Here is a 25,294-nt window from a genome sequence, read left to right as displayed (position 1 = left end):
AAAAAAAAATAGCTGGGCGTGGTGGCATGTGCCTGTAGTACCCGCTACTCGGGAGGCTGAGGCAGGAGAATTGCTTGAACCCAGGAGGCAGAGGTTGCAGTGAGCTGAGGTCCTGCCACTGCACTCCAGCCTGGAGCCGGGTGATGGAGTGAGACTCTGTCTCAAACAAAACAAAACAAAACAAAACAACAAAACAGAGCATGAACCTTGGAATCCATAGCAGGGATTGATGGATGCTAAACTGAAGGAGTTACTGATAATGTGTCACTCATAATATCTGGTAGGAGAACTTATCCTAAGTTTCACTGAGACTTTATTTTTAGCGTATAACCAAGGGAAGGAGACATGTACTGTCGTGGCTCAAGAGCCCCCATTCAAAGCATTCATAAAGGTATCAGACCACTTTCTACAAAGCCTTGAAAATCAGGTGTCTCTTTTCTCCTAGGGTTTTAAAGATCCTGTGTACCGTGCGAGACGGAAGCAGTTTGCTGACATTGCCTACAACTACCGCCAGTAAGTCTGCCTTGCTTGTTGTGGGGAAGAGAGAAAAACACACCCCTAGTCCTACCGTCTGTGTGTGCATGTGTGCACATGCGTGCGTGTATGTGTGTGTGTTTAAATCCTCCCTTTCAAAACACACGTTGAAAAAGATTGCTGCTAGACAAAACAAAATTACCCGCTGTGCTGGGGCCCTGCTCTCTCCCAAGCTTTATTGTCTAATTAGGCAGTGGTGTCTGCAGCAATTATAAAAGGCCTCGGTCCTGAATAAAACAGCCTCTGGTCTTCTCCACATTAAACAGGGAAGAAGGAAAAAGAGAATCATTTACATTCAAGAAGGAGCTGGCTGCTTCACTGATATAATGCATCATTCAAGATTTTAGGGCAGCCAAGCTTCAGTGTTCCACTTTTATCTGGTCTGACCCAGCTGTGAATGACAAGTTTAGGATTTTTTTTCTCTCTCTCTTTTTTTCCTGTCTGAGATTCTATGTTCCTTCCCTACTCTATTTTAGCCAAAAGAAAATGCAAATATCAAATATGTTTCAGAAGAGAACAGTTTTGGTGCTTTGAGTCTTAAGGAACTACAGAAATGCTCCCATGGGAAACTTAGTGTTTGGACAAGCACCATTACTGAGTTAAGGGATTAAGAAAAGACATGCACAAGAAGAAACATAACAGTCGTCCGGACCACTGGTGGCATAGTAGTTTGACAGCTTTGATAGAATCTCAGGGAGATGGAGAAGATAATTGGCCTTTCTATACTGAATACAAAGTTACTTTCAACATGGAAAAACCTCCAGAAAAAGAGAATGTTTTTTTCAGAATAACTTCTGGTAGTGGAAGGATTCAAAACTGTGCTGCCCTTAGTCAGATCTAAGCCCATCTGGGCCTTGGCTCCTGCTGAGCAGGATTCACAGAAGATGGTGACCTTCCTCCCCTGACCCCACCTTTGCCCCAGCACAGTCAGGTGGACACCATCAAAGTGGGTACAGGCAAGAGTCCTTCAGATAGTCAGCAATAACAGATCATACTTAATACTTTCTTGCTATATGTCTGGGGGCTTTGTTAAATCCTTTGTATATATCATTTTGTTTAGCCTTAATAATAATAACTTCTCATTTGTCACATGGGGAAACCAAAGCTTATAAAGGTTAAGTAAGTTGCCAATATCATGTAGCTAGTGTGTGACACTCACAGGTTTTAAACTCAGGTGTGTTGAACTCAAAGGGTATTTGCAGCCACTTCTCTGAGTGTCTGGAGACTACACTTCGTATCATCAAGGAGGAGGTCCTTAGAAAGTACATTTACTTCCTTCTGGGTTGCTGGGATTTGGGGAGGACAGAGACAGGTCCTCCTCAACTTCCTTCTCATAAAAATGTGAAACCTCATGAAGAAGAGTGAAACTGATGAATTACCTCACAGTCCTGGATGTTCATCAGTTAAACTGGTTATTGAAAATCATCTGTAGCTGGCTGGACTCTCAGAAATGGGTTAAAAATTTTTAGTCAATTTCTCACCTTTTATAGATGAATCCCAGATGATTAACTAACTGATGTGCCCAAGGTCATGTGGCTAGTTAAGGGCTCACCATTTTTTAAAATTCAAAGCCTGTTTCAGACCTTACTTGATCTCATCTCGTTTAAGATTTTGATGCCATGTCTTTCTTCTTCAAAATAGTCTTTTACTTCAGGATCTGGTATAGTTCATCCTTATTTTTTTGGAGACTCTACTGTGAATTTGCCTAATTGCTTCAGTGTATTTGTGACCCCGAAATCTGTACTCACTGTGCACTTTCACAGTCATTCCCAGACTTGCGCAGAGGAGGAGAAAAAATTTGATTCTACTGAGGTGTGTATCTCCAACAGAGGTCAAACAAGGCAACACTCTACCTTTTTCTACTCTCATTTTGACAACATTTGTCTTTACATGGTCTATTTAGTGTCACATCTTTAACATTTTTGTGCTTTCGTGCGTGATCTTGCTTTTTAAAAACTGACCAAGGTCTCACTCAGGTAGGAAGAGGCAGAGTTAGAATTGAGACTCCTGCTTTTCACAGGAAAGCAGAGACTACTGAGCCACTGCTATCAAGCTTGGGATGAGCAGCCCCAGGAAGTGTGCAAGGGGGATAGAGCTGTCACTGCTTTAGACTTCAGGGACTGGTGCTAACTGGATAAACCTGCAGAAAAGCAGAATCAGAATCTCAAACAGTGATGTGAAAGCTAAATGGAAGACTCCAGAGTGAAGCAGTGAGGCCTGCTCTCCTCAGGCTTTCATTTAGAAGTCACCTTCTCAGCCTTGTGCCCTCTCTACACCCTAAGTAAAATTGAAACCCCACTCTGAAACTCCCTATACCTTTGCCCTTTGTTTCTCTATAGCATTTATCACCATCTAACGAATTGTGTTGGCTTTCTGTCTCTCCCTACTGGAAATGTGGACTCTATGAGGTCAGGGGCAACTGATTGTTTTGTCACAGTGCTCAATTAACATTTGTTGAATGAATGAATCCAAGAGACCATATAAAGGTAAGGACTCAAAGTGGTGAATTGGAGGCAGAGCCAAGAATGGTGTCTAGAACCATCTAGAAGGCTGCTACAGCAGGTTTTGATGATATTACTGGAGTGGAGGTTAGGCTTGTAAGTTTTATCTAGGATTAGATAAAATGGATCATAGGAGCTTATATTGTTCAGCTACAAAACAACTCAGACATAAAGAAGAGCTTTACTGGATCCTATAAATAAAGAGTTTAAGGCAGGTGGTTTAAGCTCAGACAGGTCCAGGATTCACTGTCTCATTCTCTGCCTCTCTCTGACTCTAGTGTCCTTTGCTTTGGCCTTGCTTTCAGACATTGGCCTCACTTATCTTGGAGAGGGAACCTAGTACCTCTGGGCTGATATCCCAACTTAGTTAGAGGTCCTGTCTATTTCAAAGAAAGTCAACCAAGTTCTGTCATTGAGTCCACTGACTCTGATTAGGACACAGGCCCATCTCTTAGCCAGGCACAGTGCAGGGGAATGAGAGATTTCAATCGGCTTAGCCTGGTCACATGCCCACTTCTGAAGGTAGGGGTGGAGTCTCTCCTCATCTGAACCTCACAGACTGAGAGGGGAGAAAGGTGCTTTACTGATGAATGGGGAACAGATGTTGAGACCCTAGAACAACAGGTGTCAACCCACAGAATATCTTGGTGCTCAGGATGTCACCATCTCTTGAAATTTGTTACAGGAGTAACAGATGCCTTTCTTTTAAAATGAGAAGCAGTAGCAATGATAGTGATCAATCATCCAATTGTTATGATTTGTCAATATTAATACTAGGTACTTTGTACATAGTATTAGACTTAAATTTATCTATACTATACAAATAGTTACTTATTTTTAGCCCATGTAACAGCTGCTCAGATTGAGGCTCGGAAAGGTTTACTAAATTGCCTTAGCTGATACAGGGAATGGCAGGGCCAAGGATTGAATAGTCTCTATCTGTTTCCAAAGTCTGTTCGTCTGCTATATCAGTGCTTGGCTTTGATAATGGCGCATTCTTGGGCAAAAACTACCTGATTTTTTTTCACTATCACTGCTGGCTACCACAACGCTTTCTGAGCTTGTCTGGCTTAAAATGCTGTCTTTTTTCCTAATCCTTGTCACCCATCTGTAGACAATAACAAAGACTGTGATCTAATGTGTCTGGATGAGGTACAACTCTGAAAGGGCAGGAAAGACCTAATCTGGAGCCAATGATGATCCATAATTCTGACATAAACAGTCTCACTTTGTCCCAGACTCTGTGTTCCTGTTAGGGAAACAGACCTGCAGCCTAGGGAATAGTCGCTGGTCTTTGAAGTCAGGCTTTGTTTGATTTTCATCTGTTTGTGCTGTTCAGAACAAGGCTCATTCCTAGGTGGTTTTCAAAAGGACTTTTTAAACTAATGACTGTTAAACTACAGTTTGCATCAGAGTCACCTGGGGAGCTTATAGACTCCAGATATGTGAGCCTTCTTTTCCACAAGAGATTCAGGATCTGTGGCCTGGCATATGTACTTGAACAAGCTCAGTGTAGAGAAGATATATGGTACTTTATAACTTAGCATGGATTTATATATTTTTCTCTCCTTCGTTCCAATATTTATTTATAATCCTTGATCTAGAATTTATTTATTTAGGTTTTTAATTGATAAATGAAATTATATATTTATTTATGTTGTATGACATGATGTTTTGATATATGTATACAATGTGGAATCTTAGCATGTATTTAAATACCTTTATAACTTCCCAGGAGCAGAAATATCAAACCCAGTAGGTGCATGCCTACCAAACAAAGGTGATCTCAGACTTGGCTTTAGCTGACACCGTGAAATACGCAATGTTGCTTTAATTGGACTTAGATGCCCTTGTTTAGAAAGGGAATGCATTCTCTAGCTGGCCCCCATTCTCCTTGTTGCCTTACGTCGGCCACTTTACACCTTTGTGATACCTGCCTGGCCCCTGCAGGTAAGTGAATTTCTACCCTAGGTAAGCAATTAGAAAATTGGAAGAGCAAAAAAACCAAGTGATTTCCCCAAAGTAAGAGAAAATCCTCAATACAGTTTGTATCGTTGCTTAGCCAAATCACTCTTTCATGTGGGAAATCAAAACAATAATGTTTCCTGTATCAAGATGTGGAATTTTTTTCTTTCAAATAACATATGAAATTTACTATAGCAAGTGATGGCAGCTCATAGGTTCTGGCCCCCGACTCCCTCTGCTAACCTAACTGTGTTCTGCTGCACCTCTCTGCCCTGCTTGAGACTCTTATTTTGTATCTGTATTCTAGTGGGCAGCCCATCCCTAGGGTGGAATACACGGAGGAAGAAAAGAAAACATGGGGTACGGTGTTCAAGACTCTGAAGTCCTTGTATAAAACCCATGCTTGCTATGAGTACAATCACATTTTTCCACTTCTTGAGAAGTACTGTGGCTTCCATGAAGATAATATTCCACAGCTGGAAGACGTTTCTCAATTCCTGCAGAGTAAGTCCACATCAGGGTCAAAAGCTCTGCAGAAAGAAGGGGAGGACTGAGGCAGAGGAGAAGGAAGGGGAAGATAAGTAGGCGGAAGCAGGTATAAACACGTGTTTTTATAGAAATGCGTGCAGGTTGATTCCTCCAGGAAGAACTCGGTTTCACTGCCCTCTGCCTTCACTCTAGCCTCTACTGTGTTTATCCACTTTCATTCAGCCCAACACATGAGGCCATGGATTTTGCTGTGTGCCTGTCCCTGAAAAGTATTTTCTTTCACACTTAAAGCCCAAGGTGCTATACTGGTCTTTTTGTTTGTTTGTTTTTTGCCCTGTAGCTCCTGCTGGGTTATGGGTTAGTAGTGTTTGTTTGTGTAAAAAATGTGCTATTTTGGGGGATGGTGTCAAGAGCCCTGAGCTCTGAGTCTGTGCAACTGGTATGAATCCTGACTTTGAACTTCTCCAGCTGAGTAAACCTGCCTCAGTTTTGTCATCTGTCAAATGGACACTGGCAACTCATTAGCTTTTCCCAAAGGGAAATTGTGAGAATGAAGTAAGATGCTGCATATGAGAACATCCAGCACAGTGCTGCATATACAGCAGGTATTCAGTGAATTTTGGACTGAATTGAAATCTGAGTAGCTTAGTAGGTAAGTACATTGAGTCACAGGCCTCTGCACAGCATTTCCAGGGGAAATAGGTGTTGTTCTTTCTGCCAAGAGGATGTTAATTTAGCAAAAACAGAACAATGAACTAACACATATTGAATACCTACTATGTGTCAGAGAGAATAAGAAAAAGTAGGGAGACAGATTACAGGTTAAAGAATTTCTATATATCAGAACTGTGCAGAAGTGGGCCACGCTGGAGGCAACGAGCCAAGGACATTACTTGGCAGGTAGGGACATGGCAGCCAGGACAGATTGGGGGTGAGTTAGATGACCTTTTGGGTCCCTTCCATTAGAGGCTCTTTGCTTCTTAAAGAGTAGAGTAAGGGTCTAAGCAGAGTGTGCTTCAACTTGAAGACACAGAGAACATGGGGGCAGGAGGCAGGGGGATCCCAAAGACTTCTTTAGCTAAGTACTCCCATTGCCATGGCCAATAGTAAGAATGATAAACAGTAACACTGGCAGTTGGGAAGCTACATAATAGTAATTAAGACAACAGACTTTGAAGCTACACTGCCTATGGCTGTGACCTTGAATGAAAGCTTTAACCTATGTCTGTCTCAGCTTTCCCATCTGTAAAGTGGGCATAATAAGACTGTCTGCTTCATAGGGCTATTGTGGGGATTAGTAGCATATATAAAATAGCTTAAAAGAATGTCTGACAAATGGTAGATAATATACAGTGCTGGCTATTATTGCCATTATCACTGTCATTGTCCTTATCCTCCCAAGTTTGGAACAAAGTGGGAGACAGATACAGGAACCACAGAGATGGTGATCAGAGGTCAGTTTTAAAATAAAGCAATTTAGAGAATGTGATATAGATGTGCACACTAATGGACTTGCTAATATTTTACCTCTTGATTAGACAAACTTCCCTGCCAATTCATGGAGCATAGTCCATTTGCATGGCCAAGAGCAGACTGGAATGAGGTCCTCTGTGAGCAATCAAGAAAGAGCAGCACAGAAATAGTTACATTGATAATATTCATATTCTCTTCCCAAATGCTACAGTCAGACAGGCCACTGCTACTCATGGGGTGGACTGTGTGAGGCTCAGTACAGAAGCTAGAAGCACTCCTTCCATACTCTTCCCTTCTGGGAAATGAGGTACCACTTCCCCCTTCACACTAGAAGCAAGAGAAGTAGGGAATAATTGCTCCACCCTAACAAATGGTCACGAAGGCTAAATGTATTGCATGTTTCCAGTGCTCCAGGCCCTGTGTACTTTATATTCATTAGCTTTTTTATTCTTGGAACATTCCTAAGAAGTATCTATTCACATTATGCAAATGAGGAAACTGAGGCTCAGAGATGTGAATTTACTTGATCCAGCGCACCCAGCTAGAAAGCGGCGATGCAGACATCTGAAGCCAAGCCTACCTACCAGCAAAGCCCATGTCCCTGGGCAGTTATGGGTATTGTCCCCCATCTGAAGGTCTTCTAGTGCCTCTGGCTCATTGGTGATGAGCTTTGAGTTTTCTTTCTTCTTTGCATCCCAGCTTGCACTGGTTTCCGCCTCCGACCTGTGGCTGGCCTGCTTTCCTCTCGCGATTTCTTGGGTGGCCTGGCCTTCCGAGTCTTCCACTGCACACAGTACATCAGACATGGATCCAAGCCTATGTACACCCCCGAACCGTGAGTACTGTCCTCCAGCTACCAGTTGCCAGGCACGATGGGTTCCATCCTTTCCTGCTGCAAGAATGAGGTTTGGGTTCATTGCTGGCTGGTCCACAGGACTAGTTGTCTAGATTGTTTGCTGGTAGTACTGAGAGAAAAACTCATCTATTCTAGAGATTTTCTGCACCCAAGTAGATAGACCAGACTGATTGGAGATTTGGGCATCCTGTGATCCAATGATTCAGAGCTACCTTGGCAGTGAGAATGAGAGATCCCAATCAAGTTCCAAAGTCAAAGCTACGAAGTTGCAGATGAGAATAGGAACAAGTGGAAGCCAAGCTATCTCAATACCTCCTAAGTGTACATCTAGATTACTCTTATCTTTCTTTGTCTAGACTGTGTATTGGGTAGAGGTACAGAATGGCAGCCACTGTGCTTCTTCTGGGCGTTTAGTTATCCCCTTAGTCTGATAAAACTTATGCAACTCATAAAAAAATCAGTAGAACATTCCAAATTATTTTTCCTTGCCCACAAAGTTCATTGCTACAAATCCAAAAGACCTGTTCCAAATGGACATAGCACAGAAAGTGTTAAGTAAATGTAGCTTTTCTTCCCTCACTGCTGTCCCCCTCCAGACTAAGAGAAGAGCAGCATTGTTTTTGTTTCAGTTCCCAGTGGAATAGCTGAGCATATTATATCTGCCCAGGGAAGTCAATACCAGGGAGAAGACAGGACGAGAAGTGTTCATGACTCATAGCTCACTTAGGTACATGGGAACATGTGCACAAGGATATTAGCTCTTCTGCCCTGTACCCCACTGGGCATACTCCTAAGACCCATTGGCTGCTGTGCCCCACAATGTACCTGTCTCTTGCTTTTCATTCCTTTTATTCCTTTTATCTTGTACCTTGCCATTTCTGATCCCAACCTTTGCATATCACTTATTCCTGGAAGAGAGATCATAAGCCTAAAAAAGGTATTTCCTTTCTTTCTGCCCATTCTTCATGTAGAAAGACTGAGTCTGGCTTGGCTTAACCCTCCTCCCCTCCAAGCTCTCTATGCTTTCTGCCATGAGCTGTTGGGACATGTGCCCTTGTTTTCAGATCGCAGCTTTGCCCAGTTTTCCCAGGTAAGGAATGGACTTTTTAGCCTTCTAGCTATAGGGCTGTGACCTGAATTTCTTGAATAAGTTGAGGCCAGGGAGGGGCCCTCATGCCCTCTGCAAGAGAGGAAACCAGGATCCCACCTGAAATGGATGTGTGGTTCTGGGAAGTTAAGTACCCATTCCGGGTACTAAGCATGGGGTTGGTGAATCACTCATCTTCTGAATCATATGTGTGTTCCTCAATGTGTTTAATCTCAGTTTTCCTGCTAGGTACAGTTTAAGAGCCTTTCATCCAGGAAAGCCCCCTGATTCCCATGCAGGAACTACCTCACTTTCTTCCAATCTTTTAGTGCATTTCCCTCTTTATCAGGGCCATTGCAACTTTTTACCTTGTCAGGCAGTTTTTTATGTATATGCTTGAATTAAGTAAGATGACATTTGCCAAGAATCCAATGCCAATACCCTGACTTACAGTTGACAAAGAAAAAAAATGAGCTGAATGTTTTATCACATTATCAAAGCTGCAACCTAGAATTTCATTCATCTTTCACAGTGTTGTTATAACAAGCTCGCAAAGATTTTTTTTTTTTTTTAAATCCGGGTCTCACTCTGTCACTCAGGCTGGAGTACAGTGGTGTAATCGTGGCTCACTGCAGCCTCAGCTTTCTGGGCTCAAGTGATCCTCCTACTTCAACCTCCTGGTTTCCTGAGTGGCTGGGACCACAAGCACATGCTTTCATGTCTGGCTAAATTTTTTAATTTTTGTAGAGATAGAGGCTTACTATGTTGCCCAGGCTGACCTCAAACCCTTGGCCTCAATCCTCCCACCTCAGCCTCCCAAAGCGCTAAGATTACAGGTATAAGCCACCCCGCCTGGCCAAAAAGGAAAAAGTTTTGGGATGAGCACAATAATTCTACTAATTATCTCTGGGCACTGAGAGGCAGCCTAAAACCATGGTTGCATGGCTGGGATCATGAGAAGGCTGAATGGTGGTTCTGATGTACCCAGACTCCAACCCTGCCACTAACCAGCTGTGTTACCTGGGTTACATTGTCAGCCACCCTGTGACTCAGTTTTAATAAATGTGGATCAGTGGAAAGCTCTCTCCACCAGTCATCTCCCTCACAAGGAACCACGAGGATCAAATGGAATGACCTATGAGCCAAGTGTTGGGATTTCAGAATAATGAGATTGTGTGTGAATTTGATGGGCATTTTCCCTCAGCTGGAAGAAATAAACATTCCCACTGACAAGTAAAGAATCTACCACTTAATATTTGAAGCAAACAAACAAAAACTTATTGCTTGCTAAGTGATGGAGAACTATACGTGCAAGATGCAGCCTCTTGAAACAAAGGGAAAGGTTACTTTTATGTGAGGTTTGGGAAATTTTGGAGTTCGAAGATTGTTTTAATTTTGGGAGTTGGAGTGTTTAGGGATTAGTTGAACTTTAACTGTAGAAGCATCACTAATGACATTCAGAAGTATGGTTACCGCTGCCAAGATATCTTTGATTGATTGGGACAGTTTTAAAATCTAGATTTGTTACTATGGCCAAAGAACAAACAGGTTTTTCCTTGAAGAATAGGACCCTTTTATTCTTACCACCAGAAGCTAGTTTACCAAGTCAGAGGCTAAGTGGCAGTCCTCCTTAAGCCATTTCCACTTTGGGGAACCCTACAGAAGAGTGGACAGTTACTCAAGTCAACAAACAGGAGTCCTGGGGCATCAGTGCCACATGGTTACAACGTCGATCTGGACAGTCCCAAGGCAGGGAGTCATGCTGAAAGTTTCCTGAGAACATTCCTTTTTGACCAGAGGCAGGACTTGCTTCACACTACAGTACAGGATGGAGTGGGGCTGGATCATAGGGCATATTGGGGCCCCTTGTTGTAGGTAAGCTCTAGGCTCACAAAGAACAATGACTAAGAGAACAAGGTGTCATTCTGGTCTTGGATTTATCAGTGGCTTCTAGTTGAATTGAGACTGTGGTAGGTCTGGGTGGGTGGATGGAATGGAGATAGGTGAGGGTCAGGAGAGCAGATCTAGGCTAAGAAGTTGAATTTGGTTCCCTCTAAATCAGAAAGCATTTTGTAAGCATAATCTGAACCGGGCTATGGGCTTGACCCAGACCATGTAGCTTCTTGCTTCAAAGTGGGTCTAATCATAGTCTTCATCTCTGTCTACACCCACTCCTCTGGTGATCTCACTCAATTTCTTGGCTTTAAACACCATCTCTACTCTGATGATGGATACATTTATATCTCCAGTCCAGACTTACATCCTAAAATTCAGACTTACATGTTGAACTGCCTATTCAACATCTCCCCTTAGATGCCTCTAAGACTTGTCTATCATCCTGTCCAAAACTGAGTTCTGGATCTTCCAGCTCAAACCTTCTCCAGCACAGCTTTTTCTATATCAGTTCATAGACACTCCTTCCTTCCAGATGATCATACTATAAGCACTTTGGGACATTATCAACTCCTTTCTCTCTTAACCCCACAACCAATATTTCAGACAATCCTGTGTGTGCTATCTTCAAAATATGTGTAGCATCTGACCAAAATATGTGTACAATCTGACGCTTTCAATTATGTCCACTGCTACAAACCTGGTCTCAGCTGCGATCATTTCTCGTCCTGGTAACTGCAGTAGTCTCCTCACTGGCCCCCACTACTGGTCTTTACCCTGCCCACCCCCGCTCATCCCCAGTCTTCTGGCGTCCTGTCTACCCTCCACCTCTCCTGTCTCCTGGTGTCCTATCTACCCTCAACCCCTTCAGTCTCCTGATGTCCTACTCTATCCTCTGCCCCTATAGTCTCTTGGTGTCCTGCCTCTATCCTCGGCTCATACCGTCTATTCTCAGACAGCAGCCGGAAGGACTGCTTCATGACCATCTATCTGCTCGTATCCCTGCAGTGGCACCTGTTTCACTGAGAAGAAAAGCCCAAGCCCTAAAACGTCTAAAAATATTCTGCATGATCTGGCCTAGACCCCTCTTTGCTATCTCCTGCCACTGCCCCCTCACTAATTCTGCTTTAGCCACATTGGTCCCTCCCTCTTTCTTGACTCAAACAACACTTCCTTTTCTCGAGAAAGAAATGCAAGCTTCTGCACTGGCTATATGCTTGGCCTGCAGTGTGCTTCCCTCATATGTCAGTAAAACCAACAACCCCACTTCCTTCAAGTCTTTGCTCAAATATCACCTTCTCAATGATGCTTACCCTGGAGCCCTATTTAAAATTGAAGCCTCCCCTTGATCCCCTGGAGCTCTTAATCCCTCTTGTTTCTTTCTCATTTTGTTTCTTCTTTCCAAAGAACTTATATTATTCTAACATAGTTATGTGTGTGTTTATTATTTATTGTCTGTCTCCACTAAAATCCACAAGATGTCTTTACTGATTTTGTACACTGTCTGGCACATCGAATGAACTGAAATATTTCTAGAATGAATGAATGTGGATAGTAGGAAAGACACATGCACACAAGACAGGCTTGAGTAAGTGCTGTAAAAGAGACAAAGAGACCAGTAGAGAACTTCTGCAATAGAAGCTGTGGTGCAAATTAATCTATGACGTGCCAGACTCTCCAGCTATATATATGCCTGGACGGATGCCGCCACTTATGTGCAGTTCTCCTGTGATGTTTCCAGGGTATGTGATTAAGACTCATTTAACACTCCAGGAATGTTATGCTGGTGAATAATTACTGAGCTGGAGTCCAGAAGAAGCTTTAGATAATAAGCGACTCTGTGACCATGAGCAAGTCACTTTCCTTCTCTGTGCCTCCATTTCCTTGTTTATAAAGTGAAAACAAAGGGCCAAGTGAGGGTGAAAGGGTCCCCTGCTCTAAAGATCTGTGATTCTATAACATATGGCCAGGAAAGGCTTGACAGCACACTCAGGGTCCATGTGGGCCCTTCTGAAGGCATCTGGCCATCCATCACTTTTTCATGGAAAGTATCAGGTTGGTTCTGTGGGTTAAGGTTAAAGACGGCCAGACACCCACTGATCCAGTGACTCTGTTTCCCCCAATTACAGGAAATTGGCCTTGCCTCTCTGGGTGCACCAGATGAGTACATTGAAAAACTTGCCACAGTAAGTTCCTTCTCTCCCTGGGTGGATGGTGGGAGTGCTATGGGCTATGGCCCTCATCAAGTCTTTGAACATTTGCTACTCCCCTGGAAGCCAGGTTATTTGGTGGGAAAAATCAGAATGTAATGGGTTGCATTTGCACAAGTGAAACTTCACATTTTGATTGATTTCTCCTTAATGATTTGATTTTGAAATCAGCTACCTGCAGACGTTTACATCCTACATTTTAAGCAGTATTTTGAACCCACCAACAGGCTATAATAGTAGCTCTTGGAAACCCTTGGCATAAAGTTTGTATATGAAGTAATCTGGATCCAGAGCTTTGAAGAGGGAATATTTACATCTCTAACTTCACGCCAGAGCATACGTTAGGATCTTTCCTTTCTCAGATGCAAGGGAGTAATGGGCTTTCCCTTCTTGCTGAACACTTTCCTCTCCCGGGTGTATCTGATGACACTTGTCCATTGGGGCTATAGGAGCAGCAACTCTGCATAGCAGGTGATTTCCTCCCCTCATACTCCTTTCTAATTTTAGTACATCCCACCCCAGCCATTAACCACATTGCCTGTCCTGGAAGTTGAAAAATAAAAATATGTAATTGAATTATGGACTGCCAATGACTGCAACTCTATCATTAAGATATATCTGTTTAGAAGCTTATGAACTCATTCCATCAGAAAAGCTAAAACTCCCAGGAGGTTATTTTCTCACTGACCAGCTGCTACTAGGCCTTGAACAAGTGGCTTTTTCTTCCTCATCTCTAAAAATGGGATCTACTTCCATCATTCCCATCTCAAAAGCAACTAAAAATTTAACTATATAGTTAAATTTAGCTAAATTTTTGTGAACATGGATTTTTAAATGCCAGAGGCTGCAGAGATACAAGGAGCAACTACCAAAGAAGCTACAGAGCTGAGTAAATTTCTCACTTCTACAAAGAAAATGACCTTGGAACTCAGAGCATCACATTGCCTGCCGTAACAATATTAAAGGGCTTATCACCAACTCATCTTCTCTAAAAAATTGTTACTGATTTAAAAAATGCTACTGATTGGTTGGGGAACAGTTCTGGATTCTTGCTGCCCTAAATTTGCTGTGTAACTACATGCATATTGCCTTACCTTCTTGGGCTGAAGACTCCTCACCTGTATGTGAGGTGGTTAGACTGACTAAGCTCTGACAGCCCTCCCAAGTATAACATTCTCCAGTCCAATAAACAGATGTAACTAATAACCTACCCCTAATTTGCCAAAACTGTGACTGTCTCCAGCAGCTAACTGAATTCTGGGTTTCCCTTAGCTCCAGAACCCCCATATATTTTTCAGGGCAGGTGTCTAGGACATATTGGACTGAGAACTATTGAAAGAGACAGATTTGGTTATTTGGGGAAATAAATGCAGAGGCTGACTTCAGAAACACCCCCCAAGTTTTAGCACCTCACAGACACATCCCAAAAATAATGCTTTACTAGCTGTCCAAGTATCCCTTCATCCAGTCGTGACACATAATGGATGATGGGATATTCCCCTCATTGATTCTATCACTACCAAATCTTCTACCTCCCACTGTTGTGTCTGATGGACTCCACCAGCTTCAGAGCATCTGAGGAACATCTCACTCTGGCTGATAACACAGAGAAAAAAAAGAGATGGAAGAGTTCCTGTCATAGGGGTAAAAAATTGTTGGGGATCTCCTTTGGAGACTTCTCAGTATCCCCTGATATTTTCCATCATGCTTTACATTCAGCCAACACTTGATTCAGCAGGTGACTGGATAGAGTGAAACACAGGACACAAAGAAGTGACCACAGGTTATGCTGATTCAGAGAACAGACTTGCACAGACTCCTACCTGGACAATCCTGTCCACGGCACTGGGGCCGTTGCTGCTTTCTCCTTCTTTGGGGTGTGTACTAGTCAAGGATCTCCAGAGAGAAAGAACCAGTGAGATACATAGAGATAGAGAAAGAGAGACAGGACTGAGAGGGGACTTATTAGAGTAATTGGCTTACACAGTTATGGAGGCTGAGAAGTCCCATAGTATGCTGTCTGCAAGCTGGTGAACCTGAAAAGTCAATGGCACAGATTAATGAAAGTTCAAAAGCCTCAGAACCATGGAAGTTGATGGTATAACTCTCAGTCTGAGACCAAAGGCCTGAGAATCTCTGGGCGGTGGTAGAGTGCAAGTTCCAGAGTCCAAAGGACAGACAGCCTGGAATTCTGATGTCCAAGGGCAGGAAAACAGGGTGTCCTGACTCTAGGGGAGAGAGAATACAAATCTGGCTTTCCTCTGCCTTTCTGTTTGATCTGGGATTCCAGCCAATTGGGTGGTGCCCACCCACATTGAGAGGAGATCTTCCCCACTCAGTGCACTGACTCAAGCCAACCCCCTCCAGAAACACCCTCACAGACACATGCCCAAAATAATGCTTTACTAGCTGTCCAAGTATCCCTTTATCCAGTCAAGGTGACACATAAGATTAACCATCACAGAGCGTATCTCAGCTTGACTTTCCATTCCAGATTTACTGGTTTACTGTGGAGTTTGGGCTCTGCAAACAAGGAGATGCCATAAAGGCATATGGAGCTGGGCTCCTGTCTTCCTTTGGTGAATTACAGGTATGATCTTAATGGGAACCAAGGATGGATTTACAAGTGGTGGGTGCAGAACACCATTATTGTACTTTTGGTATTGTTGAAACCCTATATGTATCCATTTTGAGATGCAGCCTAGGAACTCATTCTCCAGTGACTGGTACCTTAGCAGCAATGATTTGACTATGGTTGTGAGGGTTACAGATAGAAATGGAATTTCAAGTACACATATCTCTGGGGAGAAGGGACCTACTTATTCCAAAGCTCAACTATGCATGCAGCCTTGTGAGTATGCAAACACATGCCAGAAAGTGTGGTTGGCTCTCACATTATCCAGTGACCACCTTACTTGAAAGTAATTGGAATTAATTACTTTCTCCCTCAGCTGCAGGTTTTAGATGAGCTATGATATGCAAAGTAATTTGGCTCACTGCATTTGGGCCACAATGTAGAAAGAATCTGGGTGAGATGAGAGAAGGTGCACAAATGGGTTATGGGATGCAGCAGGGAATACTGATTCTGATTTAACAGTGATAACTTTTCACTTGGTGCCTACAGTACTGCTTATCAGACAAGCCAACGCTCCTTCCTCTGGAGCTGGAGAAGACAGCCATCCAAAAGTACACTGTCACGGAGTTCCAGCCCCTGTATTACGTGGCAGAGAGTTTTAATGATGCCAAGGAGAAAGTAAGGTGAGGTGGTGACAAAGGTAAGCCACTAGCTCTGAGGGCCTCCTGACTGGTGCCACTCATCTGCAGGTGGTTGGCCAGGAGAGTGGACTTGAATGCCTACAGCAACTTTGTCACACAGGCAGTTTCTCTCCCATGTTCTCCACCCTCCTTCTCTTCTGCTCTCTGTTGGAAGGCTGGGCGTGCTGACCTTTGCACATATCCCTGCCACCTGGTCCCTGTTAAACACAACCACCAAGTCCAGACACTGAATCCTCCTGCATACAGAGTGGCCACAGAAGTCTCCCCACCAAATCAAAGAAGTCTTATAACCTAGAAGTCCTTTCTTCACTTTCTTCTCCCAAACACCTACAAAACGTGCTTGAGGAATCTTTGTATGTGCTTTGTATCTTTACTCAAATTTAATTTCTATATGTCTTTCTCTAACCAACTTATTTCTACCTATCCCTGCCACCAGTGCTTCTGAAATACTTACTAACTTGTAATATATTACATAAGGTAAGCTCCATGAGGGTAGATATTTTGTTCTTTCTATCTTCTGCTTTTCCTCCAGCCCCCAGAACAATACCTAACACAGAGTAAAGCACTCAGTAAATAATTGGTGAAGGTATTAATCTCAGAGGCAGTTCAGCAAGAGGCAGATGGAGTGGTGCTGGGACTCTGAGACTATTGGCCCTCTGAGTACATAGCTCCTGCACCCAAGTAGGAGACAGACTGGGCAGAGGGTCCCCCTGGACATGGATATTCTAATACTCACTGTATGTTACCACTTAAAAAATATTATCAGTGATGGATGATAGGCATGGGACATACAGGCCTTTGAGAGTCTATGAAGCTAGGTACATTGGCTTTCAACCCTATCTATGGTGTCTGAGAGGTCAGAGGACTGGAGGGGAGTGATGATAGAATGAATGACTTCTCAAAGAAATTCACACTTTTGAAAAAAGACATGAGGGAGAAACTCAAGACACAAACACACATCTTAGTTCTTCCTTTCAAATCCAAATTCCATCCTCCCCAGGACCCTTGCAAAAAAAGGTAAAAATTACCCCTTCCACACAACTCATTCATTTACCTTACATTTGCAAGGCAAGATTGTGGGACAAGGCAGGTCCAGCTAACATTTGTTTGAGAACCCTTTGAAATAAAGAGACCTCGAAGACTAAGTTTATTTCTTTTAAAATAGATATTCTTTAATTTATGTCTACTTCTATATTTAGATACTTAACGGTAAAATGCTGGTTCACAAATCCACTTGGTTTGGCCTAAAACGACTTTATTTCTCCAGCTCTGTCCAGAGCTCTCAAGTCGTTCCTGCTCTGCTTTTTTAGTTCTCTCCAAAACTGGGAGCCTAGCCTCCTTCCAGCACTGCCCCCACCCCTTCTCCCCACAAAGGTCCAAAATTTGGACCCAGGCACTGCGGCTTAGAGGCAGTGCTGATGAGCACTGTGTCATATCAAGATCACATTTGGATAGGCCTGGGGACAACTCTCTAACCAGCAAGTGGTCAGTCCCAGAGAAGCAGGGAAGAGCTTAGGACACAGGCCTGTGAGTACCGAGGCCTCAAGCGAAACAACCATGAAAACTCCATTCTGCTGATAAGTGGCTCATAGAGTCAAAGAACGCCAAAGAACAGGGTTCAGGGCAGGGCACGGTGGCTAACACCTGTAATCCCAGCACTTTGGGAAGCTGAGGCGGGTGGATCATCAGGTCAGGAGATCAAGACTATCCTGGCCAACATGGTGAAACCCCGTCTCTATTAAAAATACAAAAAAAATAGCTGGGTGTGGTGACACATGCCTGTAGTCCCAGTTACTTGGGAGGCTGAAGCAGGAGAATTGCTTGAACCCAGGAGGCGAAGATTGCAGTGAGCCGAGATTGCGCCACTGCACTACAGCCTGGGTGACAGTGTGTGAGACTTCGTCTCAAAAAAAAAAAAAAAAAAAAAAAAAAAAAAAAAAAAAAAAAAAAAAAAAAAAAAAAAAAAAAAAAAAAAAAAAAAAAAAAAAGAGCAGGGTTCAAAACAAGAAAGGAATCTCCCTTTGGATTCCCTCAAAGCACCCCAGCCAAGAGAAACCAATTCTCACCACGTGGAGTTTCAAGATTCAAGTTGTAGACAGAGATACAATTGGCTGAGCATAGTTCACATGCTACCTCCTGGCCAGAGGAGAGCTGGCACTGAATACTGACTTCTGGACTGAGATACACCTAGTAGGGTAGGGGTAAATCACCCAAAGCAAAAATGAGCCGCTTTATAGGAAGAAGGAGGAAGAGGTACAGAGTAAACAAAATCACAAATGTGTAACTTATGGCTCACATCACAAGCTGGGCTGAGACAGCTCTTTTCAGAGAATAAGAGGTGGAAATACGTACTTGACCATTTGTTCTTCATGAAAAGTAGCAACATTCATGGGGCACATACTCCATACTATAACAGCACTTGCTACAACCTCGTGGGGCAGGTACTTCTGTTGCTCCAATTTTACAGAGGAAATTGGGGTGCAGAAGAGTGGTGCCCTGTGCCCATGGTCACAAGAGCTGTGAAGGCAGAGGCAGGGTTTCAGCCCAGGCAGCTTGACTTGGAACTTGGGGAGCCACTCTTGCCGAACTTGGAGATCCCGTGACTATTTTTTTGTTTTTGTTTTTCTACAGTACAGCAGCTTATACGTTCACCAGAGGACAACTTAGAAATGTGTGATTACCTTAGAATATCTTATTAATGGTATTGCATGATGTCCCTCAGAGGCCCTCATGGTGGATTTCTCCCAGATTCAGGAGTAAGGCATTGGGAAGGCCAGAAAGCAGAGGGCCCAGGCCAGAGTCAGACTGCCTGGGTTCCTTCCCAGCTGCACAATTTACTGACTGTACAGCCTTAGTAGTCACACAGCCTTCCAGAGCCTCAGTTTCCTCATCCACAAAATGGACATAGTAATGGTGCCTTTCTCCTAACGTTTTTGTGAAGGTTAAATAAGGAAAGCTATTTGTAAAGAGCGTATGGCAGTTAGAACTTAACAAAGTTCGGCCGGGCATGGTGGCTCAAGCCTGTAATCCCAGCACTTTCGGAGGCCGAGGCGGGTGGATCACGAGGTCAAGAGATCGAGACCATCCTGGTCAACATGGTGAAACCCCGTCTCTACTAAAAATACAAAAAACATTAGCTGGGCATGGTGGCATGTGCCTGTAATCCCAGCTACTCGGGAGGCTGAGGCAGGAGAATTGCCTGAACCCAGGAGGCGGAGGTTGCGGTGAGCCGAGATCGCGCCATTGCACTCCAGCCTGGGTAGTAAGAGTGAAACTCTGTCTCAAAAAAAAAAAAAAGAACTTAACAAAGTTCTTGCAACATAGAAGGTATTTCATCCATGTTAAATTTCATTATTAACATAGTGCTTTCTTCATCTCTTTAGAGCTGTTTCCCTCTGCATTGATTGTCAAGCATTTCAGAGCTTTTTTCCCCTCTATATGCATTCTTTAGCTAGAGTTTACTCACTATTGATTTTATTTAATGACAGGAGTTTGTGGCTTTATTGTCTTCAGTGCTTTCATTATAAGCTATTTCTGTCTTCTTAGAGATAGGTGAAGATAAATATGTGTATATGTGTGTTTGTACACACACACACACACACACACACACACACACACACAAAGGCTTCCCAAGAAGACTCACAAAAATTTCACTCCCCTTCTCAGCCCTGGCCTTTGAAGCCCATGTTCTAGGGAGGTGTCCACATTCCTAAAAGAGAAATAAAATGCCACTGAGAACTCATGCATTATTACCTTTCTCCAAATGGTGTCCTTCATTCAAGCCTGTGGTTCTGGTTTTAGGAACTTTGCTGCCACAATCCCTCGGCCCTTCTCAGTTCACTATGACCCATACACCCAAAGGATTGAGGTCTTGGACAATATCCAGCAGCTTAAGATTTTGGCTGATTCCATTAACAGTAAGTAATTTATATACCTTATGATGCCACTCTGTTTCTCAGTGATAGAAGACTGTTTCCCTACCATTGCCATAGGAACAATAAGAAATGTAACAAAATATTTAATTAAGGAGCAAAGCATCTCCATGTAAGCCATGAGTTCATCGATGGAGAAGAACTTGGCAAAAAGATCAGAATTACGCTTGTGTCCTTTTTCCTACGACCTTCCTAGATTCCACTCCACCTCCCACCATCATTCCACCTTTCCACACTTGGCCTGTCACTGCCATGTTCCTTTTTCTCCTTCACCTCTCCATCTCTTCTACCAAAAGTGTCCAGTTGGTATCACTGTGCCTGGCTCTGTCCACTTCATAAACTGTCCAGTGGCTCATCTGTTGGCCTTCCACTCTTCCTTCATAATGAGAATATTATAATAGTTGCCCTTAAGAATATCACAGGGTTACCTCATTCATCACCTGATTATCTCTCTAGCCCTTCATACTCTCTTCCAGCAACACTGATCAATTTTTAGTTCTCATGCTGGCTCCTAACCCTTGCCCATGCAATTCTTTATGTTTAAAATATTCTCCTTTTCACTTTCATTTACTTGGGCATGCATCCAACTCCAGTACACTTTTGACATCTTGCATAGATAACTATTTGTGTAGGAATACTGATTTGTATGTCCTTCCTGTGTCTCTGCATTCCCACAGACCCCTCTCTCAGATGACTTATCACTATATTGTTTTATAATCATTTTCTTGTCTCTCTCTCCAACTAGACCTGAGCAGAGAGCCATGTCAGATTCACTGCACCTACCCCTATCCCCAGAATCTGGCCCTATTTCTAAAAATTATATGAGGTAACTAAGAGCTATTGAAAGAATGGATGAAACTACCAAAGGGAGGAACCTAAAGAGAGAAATTCTAGGACAGATCAGGGTGGAGTGTTCCCTTTTTTATGTAATATCAATGAAGGCCAAAAGGGCCGATGAGCTTGAAGAGTTTCTCCAATACTCCTTTTGCATTGTCTAGGGCCACTTCTAATGCAAAGGGCCCAAACTGGCCATTACCATCATCATCCATTAGATGTGGCCACCTGTGATCTGCTGTTTTGAAAAGCCCTAGGCTGATTCATCCTCACAGATGCTATCCTGGATGCTCAGCTGGAGTAGATTTGCTCATTAAGGAAGCCAGCTGTGGGCTCTGGAAGCTAGGATATAAGACAGACAGAGAAAGCCATACCTGTTTTTGCTCTTCGTCATTTGCCCTGAAAAGGCAAAATTAACTCCACAGGCTATAATTTGTAAAGGCATTTTTAAACTCACAGAAAAACAAATTTAGAAAATGACGGGTCCTTAGAGCCATGCGACCTTATGTGAGCCCTCACCACCTCTCTATACTTCTGTTTCCTCAAGCTCTAGGAGGGAGTGAGGCTTGTCCGCATCCAAGGCTCCTTCCAGTTCCATGAAGAGCCACCCTATGTCCTATCCATTTCTGCCTCACATCCTCTTGGCATGTGAGAACATGACATAAATGGAAGGTCGTGTCACACCTTCATCCAGTGATCTAGCCATGTAGACTGAGTTATCTGCTTAGACCATGGATTCTTAAATTTGAAAGTACATCAGAATCAAATGAAGAGCTTGCTGAAAATTAATAGCTTTGAGTCATAGTCAAGGCTAAATTTACCAAATTTGTGATAACTACTGGGAGTTTATAGACCTCAGGTGATTCTGACACTAGAGTTTTGTGTGAACCATACTTTTAGCTTCAGTGATTTCATTTCTTGAAGTATCTGTAAATGGTAATATAAAAGAAAAACACAACAGCTAATGATTTGCCTAGGGAGAGAGCTGTTCAGTCCTTCCCTGAGAAATGACCTATGGAAAAGGGATGCTGATTACATTAACAGCTCTGGCACTTTCTAAAACATACAAGTACTTATACCATAATGAAGCTGTAAGCTCCTTGAAAGTTGGGGTGGCATCCAGCTTATCCAAGAAGCCCACTTATCCCCTAGTGCTTTGCGCTGTGGACACTTGCAGAGTGTTTATAATATGAGTGGCCCATTTTGATGGTGTTTTTCTTTGTAGGTGAAATTGGAATCCTTTGCAGTGCCCTCCAGAAAATAAAGTAAAGCCATGGACAGAACTTGGCCTGTCAACTGCGAATCTATTGATGGAGATCCAACTACTTCTTTTATCAGAAAAAAGTCTGAAAAGCAAACCTTAATTTGAAATGACAGACTTAAACTCTTTTTAGAACAAGATGGAGAAAGAACAAATAAGTCAAAATAATCTGAAATGACAGGATATGGGGATATACTCAAAAGCATAATGGTAAATCCTGTGGGGTCATCTTTGATTTAGCGATGATAATCCCATATTCTCAATTGAGTTAAATCAGTAATCTGTCGCATTCATCCAGGTTAATTAAAATTTGGGACCTGCTTCATTCAAGCTTCATATATGCTTTGTAGAGAGTTCATAAAGAATTATATAAGGCTAAATGTAAATCACAAGACTGTCATTATAATTGAATTTTGGGGCTTAATATAAATCATAACCTATGAAGCTTATTTTCTATTTGAATTAACTGTGATTCCAATCACTGCTTTGTTATTGTACCTAAGTAAATTTTCTATAATTTAGAAGCCCCTTAAAATAGTTATAAACATTGAACTTCTTTAGAATTATATTAATGTAAAAACTTTTTTGTATGTTTCATTGTAATCATAAATACTGTGTATAAGGTAATAAAACTCCCCACCTAATCCCCACAACTTCCAGTATCATTTTTCAATTAATTATCTAGTCTGTTTTGGAAGACATTTTGAAGACATTTATGATGCAGCAGATGTTGACTAAAGGCTTGGTTGGTAGATACCTAGAAAATGTTCATTGAATAAATAAGTCAATACATTATTGAAAAGCAAATCTATAAATGAGAAAATTTTATTTTTATTTGAAATAAAACATTAATAGTTTATGCAATTTTACAGTTTCAAACATTTCCTGGATTGAAATAATCCTCTCACTGCCTTAGAAATACGTTAGCCAGATAATTTTTTAACATGACAAAATGGCCAGAGGCTCATATTTCCAGCCCTTTGCAGGAGCTCCTTGTGACACTCACAGTCATACCTGGACAGTCAACAGACCTTGACTTTTGTTGATTGTGTGTTTGACATGAACACATGAATATCTGAGAAGCAGAGGGGAGAAAAGCAATGTCTTTAAAGCTATGATTTGAAATTCTCACACTACTTCCCATTTTATTTTGGAAATAGTTAAGTCTTAAAGAATTTGTATAGTGTTTCTTCGAGTGTAGTTGTCAGATCAGTTGTAGCATCATCAACAGTAAATTCTGGGTACCTTCCCAGCTCCACCCAATTTGAATATCTGAAGGTAAGGCCCAGAGACCTGTATTTTTAAGTACCCCAAAATTATCATCATTTTTATTATTAATAGCCAAACTCTACCGGGTACATTCAGTTTGAGAAAACCTGATTTGTGGTGGTCAGACTGCCACTTACCAATGATGTCAATGTGGATAAGCCATTTCCCTTCTTGAGACCTCAGTGTCACTCTAACAATGCGGGAGTTCAACTTTATAAACCAAGGTCCATTGCAGCCTTGAAATATGATTCAACTGTTCATTTATGTCTTTAATAGCTATACCTGATCCACTAATGAGGTATCACAATACCTGCTTACATAAGCCAGCTGGGAGGAAAGAGGAATTTACTGAATGTGTCTCAAATTTCACAGTTTTGAAGTTGGAATTTTATACCTATATCTATGTTTATGCCTTTGTAAAACCCAGTGATTTTAAAGTGAAAATGGACATTTTTCTCTGGTGCTATTCTAAACACCAAACAATCCCTGTAAAGGGATTGTTCTGATGTTTTGTTATTTCACATTAAAAGCTAATTGTTGACTCTGGAACTTAAATATTACATATCTTTGACAATAAAAGATGTTTCAATGAGCTTGAATTTAAAATTTTGGTTGAGTTATGATTTTCACAGGAAATTACACACTGAATGAAAAATACTATTTGTATCTTTGGTAATGTGCTACTCAGTTCTTAGCTCTTTTTTATCCAAATATGAAAGTCTGGTCTATAGCAGTGGGATTTAATAAATTTCCAATATGTAAGTGTTTTTATTTGTTTAATTTCTAGTAAATGAACAATATTTTAGAAACAGTAGTTTTTACTGACAGATGATCTTGCTGAGTACAATCAAAAGAAATATGCAAAAAATTCCAAGTGTGTGGCATCGATGTTCCATAAGTTTCTGAAAGCAGGAATCTAAATTTTAATTCTAGGTTTCTAAATACGTCAGCTATATGAAAACAGAAACCTTGACTTTATTTTCACCTCTGAAGCCATTAGCACTTAACACATAATAGATGCTCAATAATTTGTTTAAAAACCATTTCTGAGCCAGCTGCATCACAAGAAAGGTAGTTAACTAAGATTGTCTATTAGAAAAAAACTATTATGCAAGAAAAGTTTAAAAACAACTAAATTTGTATTTTTCCCTTTTAAAAGTTATTGATAGTTTATAAATTAGTCCAACTGTGATTTTTTTTTTTTTTGAGATGGAGTCTTGCTCTGTTCCCCAGGCTGGAGTGCAGTGGCACAGTCTTGGCTCACTGCAACCTCAGGCTCCCAGGTTCAAGCGACTCTCCTGCTTCAGCCTCCCAAGTAGCTAGGATTACAAGTGTGTGCCACCACATCCAGCTAATTTTTGTATTTTTAGGGGTTTTGCCAAGTTGGCTGTGCTGGTCTTGAATTCCTGACCTCAAGTGATCCACATGCCTTCGCTTCCCAAAATGCTGGGATGACAGGTGTAAGCCACCATGCTGGTCCAAAATTATGACTTTTTAAAAAATAAAGAGTTACCCCTTGTATCCAGTTTAGACTAGATTATGGCTAGTTTGTATTTATACTGCTTGGACAATAACTGCTCTATGGGAAGTGCTTAATAAATGTTTGTTAACAAATAAAGATAATAAAGTATATCAATGAAACTTCACAGTTGTCCATAGTCAGGCTGAAATGCTAAGAAAGCACTGAGCAACTTCCCTAACATTTGCCAAAAAA

The 25,294-nt window shown here is 42.0% G+C and overlaps 1 protein-coding gene across 1 annotated transcript; it reads left to right on the top strand.

Moving 5' to 3' along the window:
• Window positions 1–445: 445 nt before the first annotated feature.
• On the top strand, window positions 446–24,179 carry LOC108294863 (phenylalanine-4-hydroxylase-like; the record flags this gene model as incomplete). The annotated part of the gene is made up of 9 exons (XM_017516872.2): window positions 446–513; window positions 5,308–5,504; window positions 7,662–7,797; window positions 8,839–8,908; window positions 12,928–12,984; window positions 15,503–15,598; window positions 16,133–16,266; window positions 20,086–20,201; window positions 22,276–24,179. Coding segments are annotated over 9 exons (918 nt in total), but the record flags the coding sequence as incomplete, so codon positions are not given.
• Window positions 24,180–25,294: the final 1,115 nt, after the last annotated feature.

This window comes from Cebus imitator, unplaced genomic scaffold (assembly GCF_001604975.1).
Source record: "Cebus imitator isolate Cc_AM_T3 unplaced genomic scaffold, Cebus_imitator-1.0 Scaffold18, whole genome shotgun sequence".
Classification (NCBI taxonomy): Eukaryota; Metazoa; Chordata; class Mammalia; order Primates; family Cebidae; genus Cebus; species Cebus imitator.
This window is presented reverse-complemented; position numbering and strand designations above follow the sequence as displayed.